The sequence below is a fragment of the Acipenser ruthenus genome, chromosome 7, assembly GCF_902713425.1.
Source record: "Acipenser ruthenus chromosome 7, fAciRut3.2 maternal haplotype, whole genome shotgun sequence".
Taxonomy (NCBI): Eukaryota; Metazoa; Chordata; class Actinopteri; order Acipenseriformes; family Acipenseridae; genus Acipenser; species Acipenser ruthenus.
Window position 1 is genome coordinate 11,202,052 of NC_081195.1, and position 19,650 is coordinate 11,221,701.

A 19,650-nucleotide genomic window follows, 5' to 3' on the forward strand; every position below is an offset into this window, starting at 1 on the left:
TCGGTCATTGCCTTAAGAATAACATAAAACTGCCCCGAATAATAATACTGCAGTGTTTAAAAAATAATTGCATGCTGCCGCAGCTCAGTTTAGAGTCCCATGACAAAAAGCACAACAATTGTATTCATCACAAGCCTAGTTGACCCTGCTGGATCGATGGTGTTTTAGGATGCTCTTCTGTTCTTAGGTTTTTAAAAGGAAAGTGCTTTTTTTATTTGTATTTATTTATTTATTTTTATTATATTAAATTCTGTAAATGCAAGCAGTGAGGCAGAAACTTAACTTTCCCTTTCAGAGTGTTTCCGAGATAGAGTGAAGAAGGGGGAGGGTACTACTTTGTCACAGCCTGCTATGTAGATTAACCTTTCAATTAGTTGTTATCAGGTCCTTTCTGCTTCAGCGCGAGCTGTCGCGTGCGTCAATCCATTTAATAAAAACAAGCTTTTGGAATTTCAGTTTTTCAACGTTAAAAATAACATCATTTATTGAATGAAGAGACGAGCCCTGTGAAAACTTAAAAAAGGTAACTACAAACATTTTTTCGACTTAGCAGGCATTTTCCCTTCATTTCTCTCGTTATTTTTTTCATTTATCGCTTTTGTGTTACATTTGATTTCAAAGAGTGTTGTTACATCATGATAAATTTCACATTTTTAAATTTAAACTGCGCTTTGAATAGCACCGTGGGTCAGATAACCTCGCCAAATTAGATGTATGATATAATGTAAAATATAATAAAGTACACATTTACCAAGTGTATACATAGCGTAATGGTGAATTTTTGTTGTAATATTGGACTCGGAGGTGAAATAATTGTTATGCAAACTGTATATGGTTTTATACAGTAATTATAATTCTGGTATGTATGTGGTACAGTATAAATACATAAAATTGAGAAAATGTGTATTGTAGGTTTAGAAAAGTGTTTATCAAATGACAGAGGTATGGCGAAGAGACGAAATACCTGACACTGACTTTAAAAGCAATAAGGGAGCGAAACGCGGGTGTAGCAGCAGTAAAAACAACCATCCACACACGAGGATAAACATTAGGCTACATCTCATCAAACTTCAACACAACCGATTATCTGCAACTTTAGCAAATACATGATAGATTTAACAGCCAACCAATTAAATGTAACATGCTCCAATTTTGCTGTCTGACTTAGCCAATCGTTTTTGAGAGGCGTTTGTAGGTAGGCAGAAAATGTTTTTATTTTTCCAAGTGACGGACTCTTGAATCTGTGTCAGCCTTTGTTGTTGCTGTTATTCAGTTAAATTACACGATTAATACATCAGTCGACCAATCGTAATTGAAGTGTGCCTTATTTTTGTTATCCTGTGAAGGAGATTGGTAGGTGGCGGATCTCCTTATGAGTGTCTTTTTTTTTTTTTTTTTTTTTAACTAATCGTTTCTTTAAAAGGCGGGTCGGTCCAATATAATTGGCAGATGCTGCCACCAACAACTTGCATTACATCTGTAAGGGGCAGGAACTCGCTTTGGTGATTGACGACTGCTCTATCAAACCAGGAATCGGATTTTTCATTTTATAGCCAATATTTACGTTGCTAGGGAGGGTACTCCAGTGTGTAGGTAAGGTTTAATGAGACTCCATTGGGCTGTAATCAGTGTCATGTCGGATTCATGTAAACTACAACATTGTAACAAAATGGCGTCTGTTTAGGTAACACCAGCAGGCAGTAGCGCCGTCAACCCACAGCTGCTGGAAGTCAAGGTTTGTGATTTGTCTTTCATTCAATTCAAGCACAGGTTAATTGGGACATTAAGTTACCATCATATTACAATATTCAGTTATCTCCGCCATAAACATAGAGATGTCAAATATATATTTAAGATAAGGTAATTGAGAAATTGACTGCAATATAAACTTGAAATCAGTATTTGACTTTTTTTTTTATGGAGATGTGTATTTCGTTTAGTGGTGAGCAAGGCTATTAGAACTTTGAACGTGCTTTTAAGTTGTTAGACATACATAAATGTAACCACGGTCGAATTAAAAAAGATTGATTAAAAAGAGGTGTTTATATATATATATATATATATATATATATATATATATATATATATATATATATATAAACTAATGTGAAGGTATTCTGATTTAATCACAATAAGCAAATGAAGGGAATAGTCTACTTGGTGAAATATACTCGGATTCAAGTGTAAAGGAATTGATTGAAGACATTGTGGTAAATGATGGGATGGATCATAAAAGGAGTCGTTGAGACTGAGTTTGTTTAATGCAATGGCTGTTGTCTTTTTTTCCTGCAATCCTAGTTTGACCCTGCTGCTGCAGTAGAGAGTCGAGCTTGATGTGTGATCACTGGGGTTTACTAGCAGGTAGAAGAATTCGAAAGATATTGCACAATACAGGTCACCTGCTGGTTGCATAATGTACTGACATTTTTTCTGTGCTGGTTGCAATCACTAACCTTTAAAGATAATGCTAGCATACTAGTGCTTTCACATTTAATATATATATATATATATATATATATATATATATATATGTATATGTATATGTATATATATGTATATGTATATATATATATATATATATATATATATATGTACACTAAATGTGTGCATTACATTAATCTATAAAGTACCATTTACACTTAAACACTTATCTGATCTGCTGAGTATATCCTCAGAGATAGTGTTACCTGTATACAGTGGTGGAAGTGCCCATCCAAGGTCAATGTGTCATGTTTTGGACCAATACACCCAACAATTGTGATGAAACATGGTAGGGCATTCTATAGGACAAGTTTTTATGAGTATCAGAATCTAGGTTTTTAAGAAGATGCTTGGTTGTCTGTCAGTCTGTCACGCTTGCATTTACATGATGGAAGTACAGTCAATCATGGCGCATTACTTTTCATGATTCTGTGATTGCTCAAATTTTGTATTTATAACAATGGGGAATTTATTGTGTGTTGCAACAAGGTAAATAAATAACATACTGGATGAATTTAGGGACTTAATAGCTCAAGTTTCATTTTAATCGTTTGGTGAATGGGTATGCATAGTAATAGTAAACTTAGTCTGTACATGTTTAAACGTGACATGCAAGCAACATTATTTAAGATGCTATTTAAAAAAAATTGTCAAGGAAAGATACCGGCTAAAAGAAATTTCTCTCTTGGTAGAATTTTTGGATTACCACTAAACAACAATAAAGTAATTGTAACCTAAACTTTCAGACGAGATCCTGGCTTCCCCACTGTGTTATTTAAATTTTATTGCAGTACTGGCCACTAGTGGCGATTTTACAAAATTTTAAATCTGTATTTAAAAATGTTTTTCTTCATTTTAAGCAGTTACTTTGTGGTGTGTGGTCGACGACTAGCATCTTTGCCCATCCTGTGTCTCCGTGAAAGAGAGCCACGTGTCAGTATGCCAGTTACTGAAGTAGGCCTATGTTTGACAAAATGTAGACTAAATACTTTTTAAACTAGCCAAGCCATAAATTATCCTACTGTGTTTATAAACGTTAAGATTTACTGTACAGGGCTCGTTGCTAAAAAAAAAATTTATGTACATGAATTAGTGTTCTGTTTTTAGGCCCTTTCTGTAAATTTAACGGTGATAATGACATAGCCTATACTTTACTGTAGCTCATTCAGTTATTAGATCTGCAGCTTCATCATCTTTCAGTTGATGAACACAATTAGTAGAATACCATTAATCTAGAAAAAAGTGTCTTTTGAACTTAAGTGGAACACATGTGGCACATTAGGCCTATATTTAATCAGATTAATATTGATCCACGTACACTCTATTTATTGCATGAACTCGGTTTTCCCAAGCAGTTTTTCACACTGTGGATTCTTTTAGAAAAGCTTTTTGCTAAATCGGACAAAAACACAACAACAAAACCCCCATAACCTAGCCAAAAAGTTAATGTCAAAGTTTTTCTACAAAGACATGGTAAAATGGAACAAAAAGCAAGCAAGTAGTTGATGTCTGAGAACTCCTACTGTAACTGGGAACTAGTACAACGGATACTTTCATGTTGTAAACTGATTTATAACCTTTTGAATTTAAGAAATGAATGGCTAACATGGTAAAGGTACAAACAGGTTAAGTGATTCCATTAAAGTAAAACAATTTCTTCTTTATTTCTTCTAGGTTATTGATTAATTTCTGAGGATTTATTATCAACATGTTTCAGATGTCCAACTGTTAAACTACTAAAACAGAGGATTATTCTACAAATGTACCACCTTCTTGATTTCAATGGTCCCATCTTTCCAAGGATATACAGGAGTGAGTTAGAATGGCATTTGATGCTTTGCTGAATTGTTTGTTTTAAATGCATTTTATAATGTGGATGCATTTCATTTCTAACAAGGAGAAAACTTTATGGATAACTCTATGCTGAAACAAATTATTCTTCAACCATGGTAAAACTTGCTAACCCACTGTATACGAAGTGGATACTTGAAGCTATACAGAAGGTTAAGAGGCAGAAGCAGAGGCCATCCGAAGAACGAATTTGTCATGCAGTATCAGCTTCACATGGATTAGACAAGAAGACTGTTCTAGAACAATTGGAATTAAGTGTTCTTGATGGCTCCGTTCTTAAAGTAACAAACAAAGGGTGTGCATCCTATAAAGACCCAGATAATCCTGGGCGGATTTCACCCCTCAAATCAGCAACCTTTCCTATATCCCTAAAGGGATCTATTAGATCTGCTGGGGATCTTCGAAATGTGGATTGGAATAAGCTACTGAAGAGAGCCATTGAAGGTCTTGATGATCTCAGTGGTTGTTCTTTGAAGAACATAGAGAGATACCTTCGAAGCCAGGATGATTTGTCAAATGTAATTGACAGCCCAGTATTTCAACAGCGTTTACGTTTAGCAGCGAAACGTGCTGTTAATAATGGGAGATTATTGAAGGATGGACCACTTTACAGGATGAACTATGGAAGTGTGGAAAGAATGGGATCATCTAAATACACTTGTGCTTCCACTTCATTGCTCCCACCTGTAACCCTTCTCCCCCACGAGAAAGACCAGGTAAGTGCTGTCAAAGATTTAGTAGTGTTGTATTCCCACTGTTGGTACCTAGAATCGATTTTCTTTTTGGGTATTTCATGAAAACAGGTTAATTTTTAAGTTACTGATTTTTACATATAAACTTAGACCCTGACGTGTTTTTAACAAATTCTAATAATGCAGAATCGGAATAAGCAAAACCTTCCTCTAGCTAGATAATTAGGTTCTTAGTTTTGTTTATGAATGTGTGGGGATTTATATATATATATATATATATATATATATATATATATATATATAATTATAATATACAATAGTACTTTGATGCCAAGGAAACATAGTATCTGTCAGAAGATGTCACTAATGAACATGATTTTCACTGTTGGTATATAGTGTTATATTGATTTGGGGATTCTGTTTCCTGCTTATGCTGGTTAGGGCTGTGTGTGAAATACATTTTCCTCTTTTAAACATATCCCTAACATTGTCACCTTTTGTGGCTCCCATTCTCATCAAGGAAGAAATAATGCATGTAGATTATTGAATGCCAAAAAGTACCAATTCTGGTTGAAAAGTCCTTTAATAATACCATATATTTGTATTATTATGGTGAAGGAATCTCACGCTTTACTGGGGAGAGGATAGAGATGTTGTGTTCTCTAGTTAGAAAAGGTCCTGGACATTAGGATCTACAAGGTGTTGAAATGTTCCATGTAGGATTGTCATGCCTAGAAATGTCACACCTCCTTTTCAAATGAAATCAGTTGATTTTGCAGGCCAGAGTTGTATGGCAGTTATGTCTGACCGTCCTGTCAGATTGCAGTTCTCTCTGCAATGCATCATTTTTTTCCTGACTGAGATGAGTTGTCCAAGATGTCCATTTGATTCCAAGACTCCAGAGACTTATTTGAAGAGCACGACAAGGGTGTTGCACATTTCTTCATCAGCTCAATTGCTAGTTCTAATGTAGGGTTCATACAATATTCTTGATTGTAAATAACTACCAATATTTTTTTACAGTAAGAATTTATTTGTTAGTCCTACGGTAATAAAGTATTGTGCTCGAACAGTTGCAAACAGATACAGTACGAGTCCAGTCAGAAATCTTGAATCTGTAACATAATCCAGTCTGTAACATAATACCGTTTTTATTATTCAAATGTTATGTATGTATGGTGTTTTGGTTAATCTTTATTCCAGGGTTGGAAAGTGATCTTAATGCTGCTGAAAACCTGATGCTGAAATTGCTGCTGATTTACACTGCCTTAATTATTTGTAACATCAAATGAGCAGTGCTTTAATGTTGGCAGTTTTGTTGTAATTGCTTCTAATTATTTAGGAGGACTAGGGCCTGAAATTATACAGTACAGTAGTTAACAAGGCTCCACAAACTGTTTCTTATCTGTTCGGTTGCGAAAAATACTAGGCTACATCTCCGATTTACTTGCCAAGCTAATTTTAAATACAGGGAACAAGTACCAGCATTTATATATTACAAAATAGGGCTGTCAGTTAAGAATCAAAATAGCAATCGATTAATTGGGCACACAAAATATAGTCATTTGAATAAATATCTGCTTTTACCGCCACACAAACTAGACACAATTTTTTTATTTTTTTTTAAATTCGGTGACAGCTGCAGCGTCACGCATTGCATCTTGTTTGTACTGTACCACCTAATCTTCACTATCTGTGAAATACACAATGTGGAAATCCCTGCCTAAAACTTCATCATCATCATAATAATAATAATAGTTTAACGTTATTGAATATTCATTATATAACAGTTCATTTTGAAACTCCAAAGAAGCGCAAACTATATACAGTCAGTTTTCTTTAATGTGCACAATTTATTTGCATGCTGTTTGCCAGGAATACAAGCCTGTCATCCTACTCTGGATCCAAGGCAGCGCATTTTTTTTTTTTTGTTTAGATCGAATACACAGAGGGGCATGCACACAAAGCATTTTCAAAACGTATTCGCTGGTAGGATGGGTCCAGCAATTCAGATACTAGTTAACACGAGCAGGAAAAGAAAATAGAAAGGCAGAGGGCGTTCGGTGCAGTTTCGGTGAGAACTTAAATAATATAATTAACTGTGCGCGTTCAAAAATGTAATTATTGTATCATTTATCCAGTATTTATATTGATGTATACAATGAGGAATGGAATCGATCGAAAAATCGATTTTCGATTTAATCATAGCAGTCCTATTACAGAATGGCTTGGATAAATAGAACACGGTGATTGGCTGAACAGATAAGAGGACTGGGCAGTAAGAATTGTCTTACTAAATGACTACTAATCACTTCTGAAGATTAAAGTGTGTCTAGGTCAACAGCTTTAAAAACTTTGCTCTGCCATCCTGGCAGAAATTTTAGTGCGTTAAATTAAAACAAAATATACCTAAAACCAATTTTTTTTTTTTTTTAAATGTCAAGTGTAGCGAGCACAAAACTGTAGCATCTGAAGTTGGAAACACATTACAGTCAGGTATCTATCAATTACAGTATGTAGTTGCAACTAATCGACTACTGGCACCAACTAGTCAACCAGTAAAATCTGCTACTTGTTGCAGCCCTAGGTTCAGGTTTTCAATATTTGAAATGTATTACAGTAACTGCAGAATTTGGTGTGTATTATTACCTCCCTGATCGTCTGGGTTCAGCTGATGCACTAAGACTCTGGAGAAGTTAAACTAGTTTGTTGCTTTTGAGTTTCAAGAACCTAAACTGAAAATGTTACCAGCAAAATACTAAATACACCCTTGATGCAAGATCTTTACTCTGGTTCTTTCATTTTTAGGCCTGTTATGGTTAGTTCAAGGAGATTACGAGAAATTATGGTATTATGGGCAGCAGTGTGGAGTAGTGGTAGGGCTCTGGACTCTTGACCGGAGGGTCGTGGGTTCAATCCCAGGTGGGGGACATACTGCTGCTGTACTCTTGAGCAAGGTACTTTACCTAGATTGCTCCAGTAAAAACCCCACTGTATAAATGGGTAATTTTATGTAAAAATAATGTAATTGTATGTAAAAATAACGTGATATAATAAATAATAAGAATAATTATTCAATTGGTTGATCAATAACTTTCGGTTACAATCATTTTAAACATAACTAGGTTTGACAGTGAAAAGCTAATCCAGATGTATTTTACACAATCCAAAAGGCCTCCAAATATATATTAATGCTGGGACAAATATCCGAATATTTGAACAAATATTTTTTAGATGTATTCGGCTACAAAAATCAGGTGTTCGTATTCAGTACAAATGACAAATACAGAATTTGCGCAACAGTTTCAAAAAATGGCAATTGAAAAATATTTGTGTGTGATATGTGAGATTTTTTTATATAGATTGTATATAGTTTTTGTTGCGCCTTTATGTGGAATGTAATAAACGAGAACCAAAACGGTGAGTTTTTGTCCCCTTTACTTTACCACACCATTTCCACATTTGTTTTATTTGAAGTGTTTAAAGTTAAATTTCAGTTTTCGTTTGCTTGTTCAGCTACAAAAAGGCACAAGTAAACCTCCTGTTATTACTTTATGAAAATGTGTCTATGGTCACTGTTTACTGTGAAGAAACAGCAATGGCAAGGAATGAAAAAAAAGAAGTAAGTAAAATGCGGTGTCAACGTTATGTACTATTTATTATAAATATTAATTTAAATTAAACTATGCTGTTTTATATCAAACACACAGTAAATAGCATGTACAGTACAATAGCTTTTTGTGCACTATTTAGATGGCTTTAAATATTTTGAGAGAGTCTGTTTCAGCATGGCATTTAATGTGGCTTAAACTTGTTGTTGAATACCAACAATTGGAGCCGTTTGTTAATCCAGGCTCTGGACGTTCCCTTGTCTTTGAATTGTTCAGTGAATGCAGGCCCCTGCTTTCCAGCACTTAGCTTGACTGTTGCTAGGAGATAAATTTCATTGACATGAGGACATGATAGCATGGTGCCAGTTGTTTCACAAGCAGCAAGGTCTGTCGTCTTGCAGATGGTTTAGAAAACTCTTGGTGGCGATTTAAATGTGTGCTGATTAACTCATTGAATTAAATAACCTTTTGTTGTTTTTTGTATTCCATGGACTGGCCAGTCTGCAGCTGCTCTTGTGCTTTTTATTAAATTGCTTCTGGGGTTAATGCGCTGAAAGACTTGGAATATGTTCAGTTTGGCCAACTTGGCTTCTGGATAGTCCCTTTTGAATGTATAACAAGTTTAAAACGTCACATTTTTGTATTATCTTCTCTGCCTTGATAACTTGTAAAAACTAGGCCCTTGGTAAATGGCAACACATTTGAGAGATTTGAGGTGTAGGCTAAATTAATTACTGTACTTGTTTTACTTAGCAGGGATTTCTTTTAAGAAATTACATTCTGACTGTTTTTTAAATTAATACTGTTATTCCTTAACACATTGAGATACTATACTGTACTACTTCATTATAACCTATTAGTTTGTTGCCGTCTCCTGAAGTAAGTTCGGTAAATTTCAGGCTCATTGCATTGTTAAGTTGTAAAAGATTTGGCTAGTTCGCTCTTGAAAGATGATCACTGATTGTTAACTATGTAGTGCCTTCATTTGAACATTTTATTGAATGATGCATTTGTTAGGTCACTCAGGAGAGGGACCATGTTAGCTTGTGGTTTATTGTTTAAATCTTGTTTTGACTGGTAGTTGTCTATTGACCCTGTCAGTATGTAAGAATTGTCACCGGGCTTCAAAAGCTGTACAGGAAATGTGTAGCAGAATCCAGCAACAGAGCATGAAACAGTAACTGTAGTGCTACTGTACCTGCTCCCAAAAAGCATCAAGGTGATTGATAACATAAGGCAGATCAGCTTCTGGAAAAGTACAATTTCAGTAGAAGCGTTTGGGGCATTGGGATGTCAGATTAAAGCAGGAGTACAAGATGCCTCCCTACAGTAGCTGTCAGCTGTCTGAATTTGGAAATTAACCTGTATATGTGAGTCGGAACAAATGGGATGTGCTTCTGCAGAAGTTAATATTTTTGTAGAAGTAAAATGTAATGCAAATTCTATTTAGCAGATTACTGAATTTAGTAGAAGGGTTTTTGCACTCTGGCTGATTAGGAACGGCTGTTCTGTGCCCTAACAATGTTTTATATACGGTACCGCAACAAAAACATAACAGACCACTGATTATTTGTTTATTTAGCAGACACCTTTATCCAAGGCGACTTACAGAGACTAGGGTGTGTGAACTATGCATCAGCTGCAGAGTCACTTACAATTACGTCTCACCCGAAAGACGGAGCACAAGGAGATTAAGTGACTTGCTCAGGGTCACACAATGAGTCAGTGGCTGAGGTGGGATTTGAACCGGGGACCTCCTAGTTACAAGCCCCTTTCTTTAACCACTGGACCACACAGCTGATGCGTGTTTTGGTTTGGTTTTGGAGATGTTGAAAAGCCATTGTTGAAAAAGTATTGTATTTTTACCTGCTAAGCTATTGGTTAACACAATTCACGTGTCATATACAGTAACGGGTGGTGGCAGGATATATATTGAAACAAGTACTGCCACCCTGCCTAAAGCACATTTTTTTTCAAAATTTGTAATAATTACAGTACTTGGACTAGAATACAAATCAATCAATCAATTTTTTAAAGTGCCTTTCATAGTGGACCACCATCACAAAACGCTTTACAAGATGCAGTAACAACAAGAAAATCCATAATATTTAAATACAGAGAAATGCATAATACATATACTATACAGTAAAAAAACAATGCATAATACATTACAGTGAAAAGTGCATAATACATGATAGTAGCAGCAACACAGCAGCTAATAGCAGTTATCAGGCTTAAAGAGCATGGAAAGCAAGAGAGAACAGGTGGGTCTTGAGAGTTGATTTTGAAGTGAGTGACGGTGGGAGCATCACGCACCAAAACTGGGAGAGAGTTCCATGGAGTCGGAGCCATGAAGCCTAAACAAGTGTTCTCCAAGTGTGGTGCAGATTGTGGGTCAATATGAATAGGAACTTTTTTATTATTATTAATTCAGGCTATAAGTAACATAATTACTGACCAGTTTACAGTGTTTGAGGTGTGTATAATGATTAATTTCCTGAAGTGTTAAAATTGCCAGCAGGTCTCTGTCAACAGCTAAAAATAATTTATTGACTTTGCATTAAGCTTGGCTTGCTCTGCCTAATTATATAATTCAAGTGAAAATTAGAAGTGAAAGATTCAGGTTTTTGTGTGTTCTGCTTGTACTTATAAACTGTCCAATGGCATTGCCCTACTGAGTGCAGCAGTCAGTGAGGCTTGTACAGTGCTGCTAGAAAGGTGATTTTGGAAATGTCAGTAGCCTCTGAGGACATTATGTACTGTACCATAGTATTTTGAAAAGTACACAATTGAGTTGTCTACGATGTAGCTTAATAAGAAAATGTATATTGGTTAGATTTCTATCAACAGATATAATCGTTCCCTCTAAGCTTTTTAGATACTGAGAAACTTGCCGTTTTGACTGAGAGGGTACAGTACGTTATCAGTGCGAGACCGAAAGTTTCTCATCAGCTGTTTTAATTTATTTTTTGCTGCCTTAAACAAATTTGAAACAATATTCCAAAACCAGTATCTCAACAATTTTAGAATTTGCTTTTACATTTAAACATATACAAGACATTTGTTCTGGCTCTGCCTCTGATTCTCAATCATCCTTTGATTTTATAATAAATATATAATTTGTGTGAAGCATATATTTACCTTTTTGAAGCCTGTCTGAGAGCCAATTATAACTGCATCATAGATATAGACTGCATGCTTAACTGGAGGTCTATACAGCATTGCTTTATACTATTGTATAAAACACTGGCATCTATCTTGAGAAACTTGACCTTAAGTTCTGACTAAAAAGCATAGATATCCAATAAAATCACAAAATAGTATACTCAAAAGTTTAATATATCCAACTAAAATCTAATTTAGTGGATATGTTATTATGTAGTTGGATTTATTATTATACCACACTTAAGAAAAAAAAAAAAAGCTGTGATATAGGTCAGTCTCCAATACTTGGTACCAAAAGTGGGAGCGCAAGGTCAAAATTTAAAAATGACTTAATTGCATTTATTTCTTTAGTTATCAACTGTCCAAGGTATGAATTTATATAACAGGTATGTCTTTTTTAAAAAGTAATTTTCAATTGACATAGTTCCTTCAATGACCACCCTACAATTTGTATGTAACATTGACAACAGAAAGTGGTGCTTTTTATATTTAGCATGGCACTTAGACTTATAAAGCAGTGCACAGTATGTCCTTTTGAAGACTTTTATGGATTGCTTACTTAAATATATGAAAATATAATGTAAATTGTTTTACATCCTCAAACATGCAATGCATGGAACTGTCTCAAATTTGACTTAATTTGACATTGTGTTATTATACATAAATACAACTGGAACTTACTCCTTTTTTCTACCATTTTTTAAATGTCATTTTATTGTCTTAATATTTACCTGTCTTGAAAGGGATATTTTTATATTAAATATAGGTGTAGCATGGACACCATGGTGTCTGTTACATGTGAAACTATGAAGGACATTTCAGAAAATAGTACATATTAAAACCAGCAATAAGCTTCATTTTTATATATTTACAGTTATTTATTGTGGCACTAGGGTTGCCAACTGTCCAGTTTTAAGGGAATTTGTACCGTGTATGGTCAGAACCACTGACCGAACAGCAAAAGTCTGGTTCTTGTGAGTCTTGCTTACTCACTGTTCATTGCCTCTTGGGTATTTCCATTCTCGTTGAGCCAGTCCACAGTGCAAACACTTCGCTCACATTGCTGGTTTTGTCCAGTTTTGGAAAAATTTCAAAATTTTAGGGGGGAATGGCATAAAAAAGGCACTTTTGCATATAAAACTATATATTTTACTGCATCATCATTCACACTGGCGTTGCTTTAAAATAAGCTGCTTTCAGGAGACCTAACAGCTGTTCATCACTGTGAGACAGAGCATTCTCCATTGCTTTTGCCATTGCCTGACGTGTAGGTTTTGCATGCAGCAGAAGAAAAAGGTGCTTTTCTTTTTAACCAGCGCTTCGCTTTATTTTTATTTTTTTATTTTTTTTTTTTTTTAAACTCTTTACACTCAGCCAGACGGCAGTTCTCCAAGGAATTGATAGGATTACAATAGATATTTCGATAACACATATAGACGTCAAGAGCAATATTCTATTCAAATACATATTGCTGTAAACTCAGCGGAGGCAGAGATAACAAACTGGCTTGTATACATATAACAAACAGTGTATTGTAGGTTGTACTAACAATACAAGCAAGTATGTATTGTAACTTTTTTTTATTTTTGCGATTCTGACTTTCAAACGGCATCAGTATATTTAATATATGTATTTAGGAAAAGTCAAGAACAGACAACCGCGGATCTTTAACACATGCAGAGTAATTTAAATTTTAAGTGAAAACCGTCAAAATGACTACTGTGGCAGTTCTAGTGTTAAACGTTTGTAAAAATGTACCAAAATGCACATCCCTGGAGTTAATTAGTCTTTGTGTTAACAATAGTTTAGTATTGATGGATGGGACGCAAAATTTCGGGCGTGTTCGTTTCAGGAACGCATGAACATAAAAGCTAGCTCGACCTCCAGCTACTATAAAGTACAGTAGCGTCAATTATCCAGACTAATTGGGACCGATACATAATTAATTTGTATGGATAATCTAACGGGTATTAATAACAATTACTGTACCTTTAATAATGTGTAGAATAAAGTTAACATACAAAATTACAAAGCTTTACAAATCATTCAATTAATGCAATTCAGTAAAACTAACACCTACAGTTAAGGTAACTCAGTACAGTAATTAAATTTACCATATACCAAACTTTGAAAATCATTAAACTTCAGAAATTCAGGAAAATGTTTCTATACTTTGATACTTGCTGTTAAGGCATTGTAATAATGTGCAATTGAAATTAATAAAATAAAAGTTCTTAGCTGCTCAATAGACAGGATCTCAAGCCCTTAACTTTTTTTTTATTTGCTAACTGCAACAATTTAAAGCACACAATGCTCCATCTAAGGTTTTGGTGGTATGAATGATTCTGTAACTTTCATTTGCCTCAGTCTGCTGGTCCTTTTTTTGGCAGCTAAATCTTTGTAGCAGTTTTCGCAGCAGAAGCTGTGTGCGTAATACACCACATGTAATTCATCACGTGATTACAGGTGCGTTTGGTTGATTAGACAGTACGGTTAGTCAAAGATCAGATAATTGACTCTACTGTAATAGAGAGCAAGCTCCTATAAAATATTTTGCATAACCTTATTATGTATTCCATTAGTGAATGAAGGAACACAGTAGTGTAGATGACCAATTTTGGATGGGGGGGCTGCAGTACTGTACAGAAAAAGTTGGCAAGGGGTCAAGTGAATCTGTGTGTATAAAATAGATTCTCTTAAGACCAAACAAAATGTTGCATGTTTCACTGTTGTAGTACAAAAACTGTGAAACACAGTTGTTTCCAATCGTTGAATAAAAAGACAATACTGTAACGCTGTTCGGAGAGCTGATATTCTTGAGAAATGGGTTCTATTGCTAACTATCAGGAAATAATTTATGCAGTGTCACAGGAAGCTTTTTTTTCTGGTAGCATTTGCACACACTGAGAAACCCTTTGCAAATCCTGATAATCACTGAATGACAAAACTACAGTATTATGTTTTTGATAACCTAGCTTATGTAATTGCATCCTAAAGTTTGTGTGTTCACTCAAGTGAGAGCTCTCTCCTCTCATAAATTACTTCCAGCTCTGTTTAGTTCTGCTTTTGAGGTTCTTCTCTAATGGAAATTTAATAGAGTAATACATTTGTGCAAATCTATATTAACTACAGTATACTAATCATAGTGCAGACTTTTCAGTCATGTAGATAGAATAACAAAGCTTGCAAGACATTTAAAGGCAAATAATGATCAACATCATTTGTAAGCTTACATGGTAGTCTGCAGGTGACTAACGTGCCATAAATAAGATGGATAACATGCATATTTACTGTATGCAGTGCAAGATACGTGAAGAAAATGACTGAGTTGCGCGAAATCTACAGTAAAAGCTCCACGACAGTAGTGTAAAGCACTGTTGAGCACTGAACTCTGCTCAGGGATTGAATGAGATGCAGGTATTTTGTAGTTTTTTTTTTTTTTTTAAGATAGCTGGGGGCTGCAGGTAAAGGTCTGTGAGATGCCATAAACAGAATGGATCACATTAGTGTATTTAGCTGGTGTACTCTGTGTGTTTATGTTTTCAATTGTTTTCATTCCAAGACAAAACATTAAGTAACTTACATTGGTCTTTGCACTCACGCAAGTTTGGGATGAAAATCGAAATGTGCGTTGCATTCCAGCAACCACTACTGGTCAGGCACCCCACAAGTTCAGTGCTGTGCTGTACAGTAGCTTGGTAACACTCCTTGCTTTGGTTCGGCAGTTGAAGAGACTATAGCCTTGTAAATATCTTTTAATAAACATGATGGTGTAAGTACTTTGTCAGTTTAAACTTTGACACTTCGATTTTATTGACATACAGTAATGTAGTATACATGTTGATGGTTACTATAAGATAACTATCTTCTGAAGTACCTGCAGAGTGATTGGAGTCACCTTAGCTCTGCAGGGTGGGATTTATCTGCTACACTGTAGTTTTGTAACACCAACCCAGAGGGAAGCTCGCAATATGAACAGCAGTTTGCTTTTGACAGCAGCATGTCCTTGCTGGTATTGATTAGGTTTTTCAGCAAAGTGAGACATTGATTCAGCCTTAAACGGGTAGTTATGTCATAATCCTGAAGATGAATAGGAGTCAAGATATTGCCAGGAAAATCAGTTTTACAAACTACTGTTTTGAAGTAGTTAATATAATGGGTATGATTATCCCCCCTGAAGATAGATATTCCTGCCAGGGGATATACAGTAGTGGAGACAGGCGTACACAATGTACAGTACTTTTGTAACACTTTAGAATTTTGCTGTATCTATTGAACTGCTTGCCAGAATGTGTGAGGAAACTTGTATGGATTATTATACTTTTGTCTCGCTGTACACACTTGCCATGTTCATTTTTAATTTTAGCTACCTCAAAAGTCATTTGACCAGTTCTTTATTCTCTTTGGCCTAGGTTATTCCTTGTTGTGGTGGCTTTTTTAAGCATCTGCTTTGAGGAGTCTTGCACAATACATGCTGCAGTCAATTTGGGGGGGGGGGGGTTCAAAAATTTTAGGGAGGAATGGCAAAAGAAAAGGCACTTTTGCATATAAAAAAAACTATATATATTTTACTGCATCATCCTTCACACTGGTGTTGCTTTAAAATAAGCTGCTTTCATGAGACCTACAGCTGTTCATCACTGTGAGACGGAGCACTCTTCATTGCTTTTGCCATTGCCTGAAGTTTTTGCATGCAACAGAAGAAAAGTGCTTTTCTTTTTAACCAGCGCTCTATTTCTTTTTAACTCTTTACACTTAGCTCTATTTCTGCCTGTTTTTCACTGTTTTCATTTATGAATGTTTAACTACTGGATAGTTTGTACTGCATGCATGTAACATCAAAAGAAAGGCCACAGAATTTCCTTTCATATTCTGGTAGTTGCAACATGAGCAAGGCATACAAAAAAAAATAAAGAAAAGGTTTTCCAAAAAAAATCATGTTTGGTCACTGCTATATATGTTGTAATCATAGCTGGCTCAAATAAAAAAAAAAAAAAAAAACTGCACCATTGAACCGCGAGTCTGGTAGGTGGGCTTTTACGGTGCCTGAGTAATATGTGCATAACCTTCAGTGCCCTGGTGCCCCAAAGTGAATGGGGCTGAGTTTTAAGAGTTCACGCGAAAGTCACCGTGATTCCCACAGTTCCGTGCTGAAATTCAAGCCCTGTAATGTCTGATTTAGTGTCCTGCAGTAGGTGGGGCAGTGAGTGAATGTGACACACAGGATTTGGGGTGGTTAACAACGTAAGAGAATAACTTGGTGAAGCAAATCAAAACATAATCTTTCGCATTTGAACTGTACCGTATGTTAGTGCCGTTATGCATATAAACACGCGTTATGTGAGGTCTAAAAACATGTTACTTTTAAACAAAGGACTGTATTCGTCCCATGAAGGAAAGCTTTTTGTTACCGACTTTAATGATTTGCTTAATTCTAGATAGAGGTATCTACAAAACGAAACATTTCCTCATAATGATTTGTACCAAAGTATAAATGCAGGTTACATTTGTAGATGCAGTATGTGTGAAAAATATTTGACAGTTCTGTGGCAACTAGACTTATTTCACATTTATTCAACATAAATATACAGTATGTTTTAAATATCTTTTCACATTAATGCACAAATATAAAAGTCTGTTTGAATTTTGGAATCCTTTACCTGTGTCTCTTGGAATTCTGTCAAATAGTTTTTGTTTCTGTTGTCCAGAGTAACAATCCAAACTTTCTGTTGCTGTTGTCGGTGCCTATTTGACGCCGCTGACAATGGGGTTGTTGCCGAAGGGTGTACTTGGCAAACATGAGCCAACTCGGGGACCGATGCGTTCACAGTAGAGCAAAAAACAGACCAAAGCCATCGCAGAGACCCCCTTTGGAGCAGGCCACTTTTAGGACGGCTGGACCTAGGACAGCTGCATTTACATTACGATAAAGCCAGTTTAAAAGTGCTTCAGATATACTGACTAAACAGAGAGAAACATCTTTCCATGTGCAGCCTATTTGCACACATTTTACCATATTAACAATCTGTGTGCTACTCAGATGTTCTAGTATTCCCTGAAACTGGTGTGTTGCAGTTGTTTAAAACAGTAAGATACTATAATGCTACAGTACATAGTAGATGATATTTAGGGGTGCACTGATTTAAGGTTTTTTTGGCCGGTGGTTAATAGCCGTTTTTTTTGCAGGGATATCAGAAGATTATAAAAAGCAAATGTAACCTGAATGTCTTTCTGAGTTGGTACTAAATACCCGACGGTGAACTCTTATGACACTATCTGTGTCTTGTGTACCTGATTGTGAGGACAGTGTAACAAAGTATGTTATTGAAAAGTCTGGACTTCTATGTATTCAGTTAAGTACTCTTTTCCACAACATTACTCCTGCAGAAACCTTACACTATGTTGTAAAACAAATGTATAAATTGCTGTCAAGCACCCAATATAATACCAAGTTATTTGTATTCATTTTCTGAAGTAAATGCAACAAGTAAACAATACCTGTTCAGTTTTGTCATAAGTACAACAATAAAACGATACCTGTTTAACATCTAAAATTATAAAACTATATCTTGTTGTTGTTATTATTATTATTATTATTATTATTATTATTATTATTATTTCTTTCTTAGCAGACGCCCTTATCCAGGGCGACTTACAATTGTTACAAGATGTCACATTATACATTATTTCACATTATACAGATATCACATTATTTTTACATACAATTAGCCATTTATACAGTTGGGTTTTTACTGGAGCAATCTAGGTAAAGTACCTTGCTCAAGGGTACAACAGCAGTGTCCCCCACTGGGGATTGAACCCACAACCCTCCGGTCAAGAGTCCAGAGCCCTAACGACTACTCCACACTGCTGCACTTTTTCATGCCTCCAGCATGCCCTAAGCTTATACTAAGAATTATTCCACAGTATTTTGCTTCCAGATTTACTGTGTCACGTTATGACATTTCTTTGATTAACATTAGTGTTTATGCAGCTCATGCTTAAAAATGCAGCCCAACTTAAATTGTTCACTTAACCAAAAAAAGTCTTACTTAACAAAAGTACTTAACAAAATGCCATCAAATACGCCCTCAACAAAAATTACAAAAGGTCATTTTGAAGTACATTGTGTAGTAATAATAGTAACTTTAAACCATCAATGTTATTTTAGGATTCAACCTAAAAAATTTAAAAAAAGGCATCGGAATAATCTACCCGCAGTTCATCGATGGATTTAACGTAGCATCAAGTCTGTTTTGCTGCACACAACTGAGCTATCCTATTGTCTTAAGATATTAAAAAATTTGAGACATGTTTACAGCAGATTGATCGTACCTTACACAGTACTGCAAGGAAAACTGTCTCCGTGTTCTTGCGACATTAGTAAGCGCGCCAAACCACACATTCAATTCTCTGCTGGAAGAAATTTAAGCATGAATATCGGTGTACATTATCAGCTAAAATAACAAAAACTGCCGATAGCCGATTCATAATTTTTATCCTTATATCGGTGCCATGCCGATAGGCTATCGATTTATCGGTGCACACCTAATGATATTGTATAATATTGTGACATGATTTTCCCAAGATAGTTAAATGAGTGGTTATCTAGTCTTTTAAAAAGTGTTTTTACAGTACATGATCTTCACATTTACCAATGTCGTTATTATAACTATATATTTGTTTGGAAGGACTTATTGCATTATCTTTGAGGTGATAACTTAAAACTGTCAATTGCAGTTGCTCCCTTCTGTAAATGTTACTTTATTTGAAGTATTTTCTTTTTCAGTTTTGTTTGTTTGTTTATTTTCTTCCTTTCTACACCTGCCCAGGGACTGGCAATGAAAATT

The 19,650-nt window shown here is 35.3% G+C and overlaps 1 protein-coding gene across 17 annotated transcripts in view; it reads left to right on the forward strand.

Moving 5' to 3' along the window:
- The first annotated feature begins 353 nt into the window (after nt 1-353).
- Nucleotides 354-19,650, forward strand: part of LOC117416010 (histone acetyltransferase KAT6B-like) — a 43,709-nt gene continuing 24,412 nt past the window's right edge. For 7 of the 17 annotated variants that reach the window (XM_034027018.3, XM_059026354.1, XM_059026352.1 and 4 more), the window contains exons 1-2: nt 1,600-1,735; nt 4,156-5,048. In XM_034027018.3, the coding sequence (XP_033882909.2) occupies nt 4,428-5,048 (621 nt within the window). In that variant the 5' untranslated portion in view covers nt 1,600-1,735; nt 4,156-4,427. The other 10 variants (XM_059026349.1, XM_059026348.1, XM_059026351.1 and 7 more) reach the window with 10 other exon arrangements.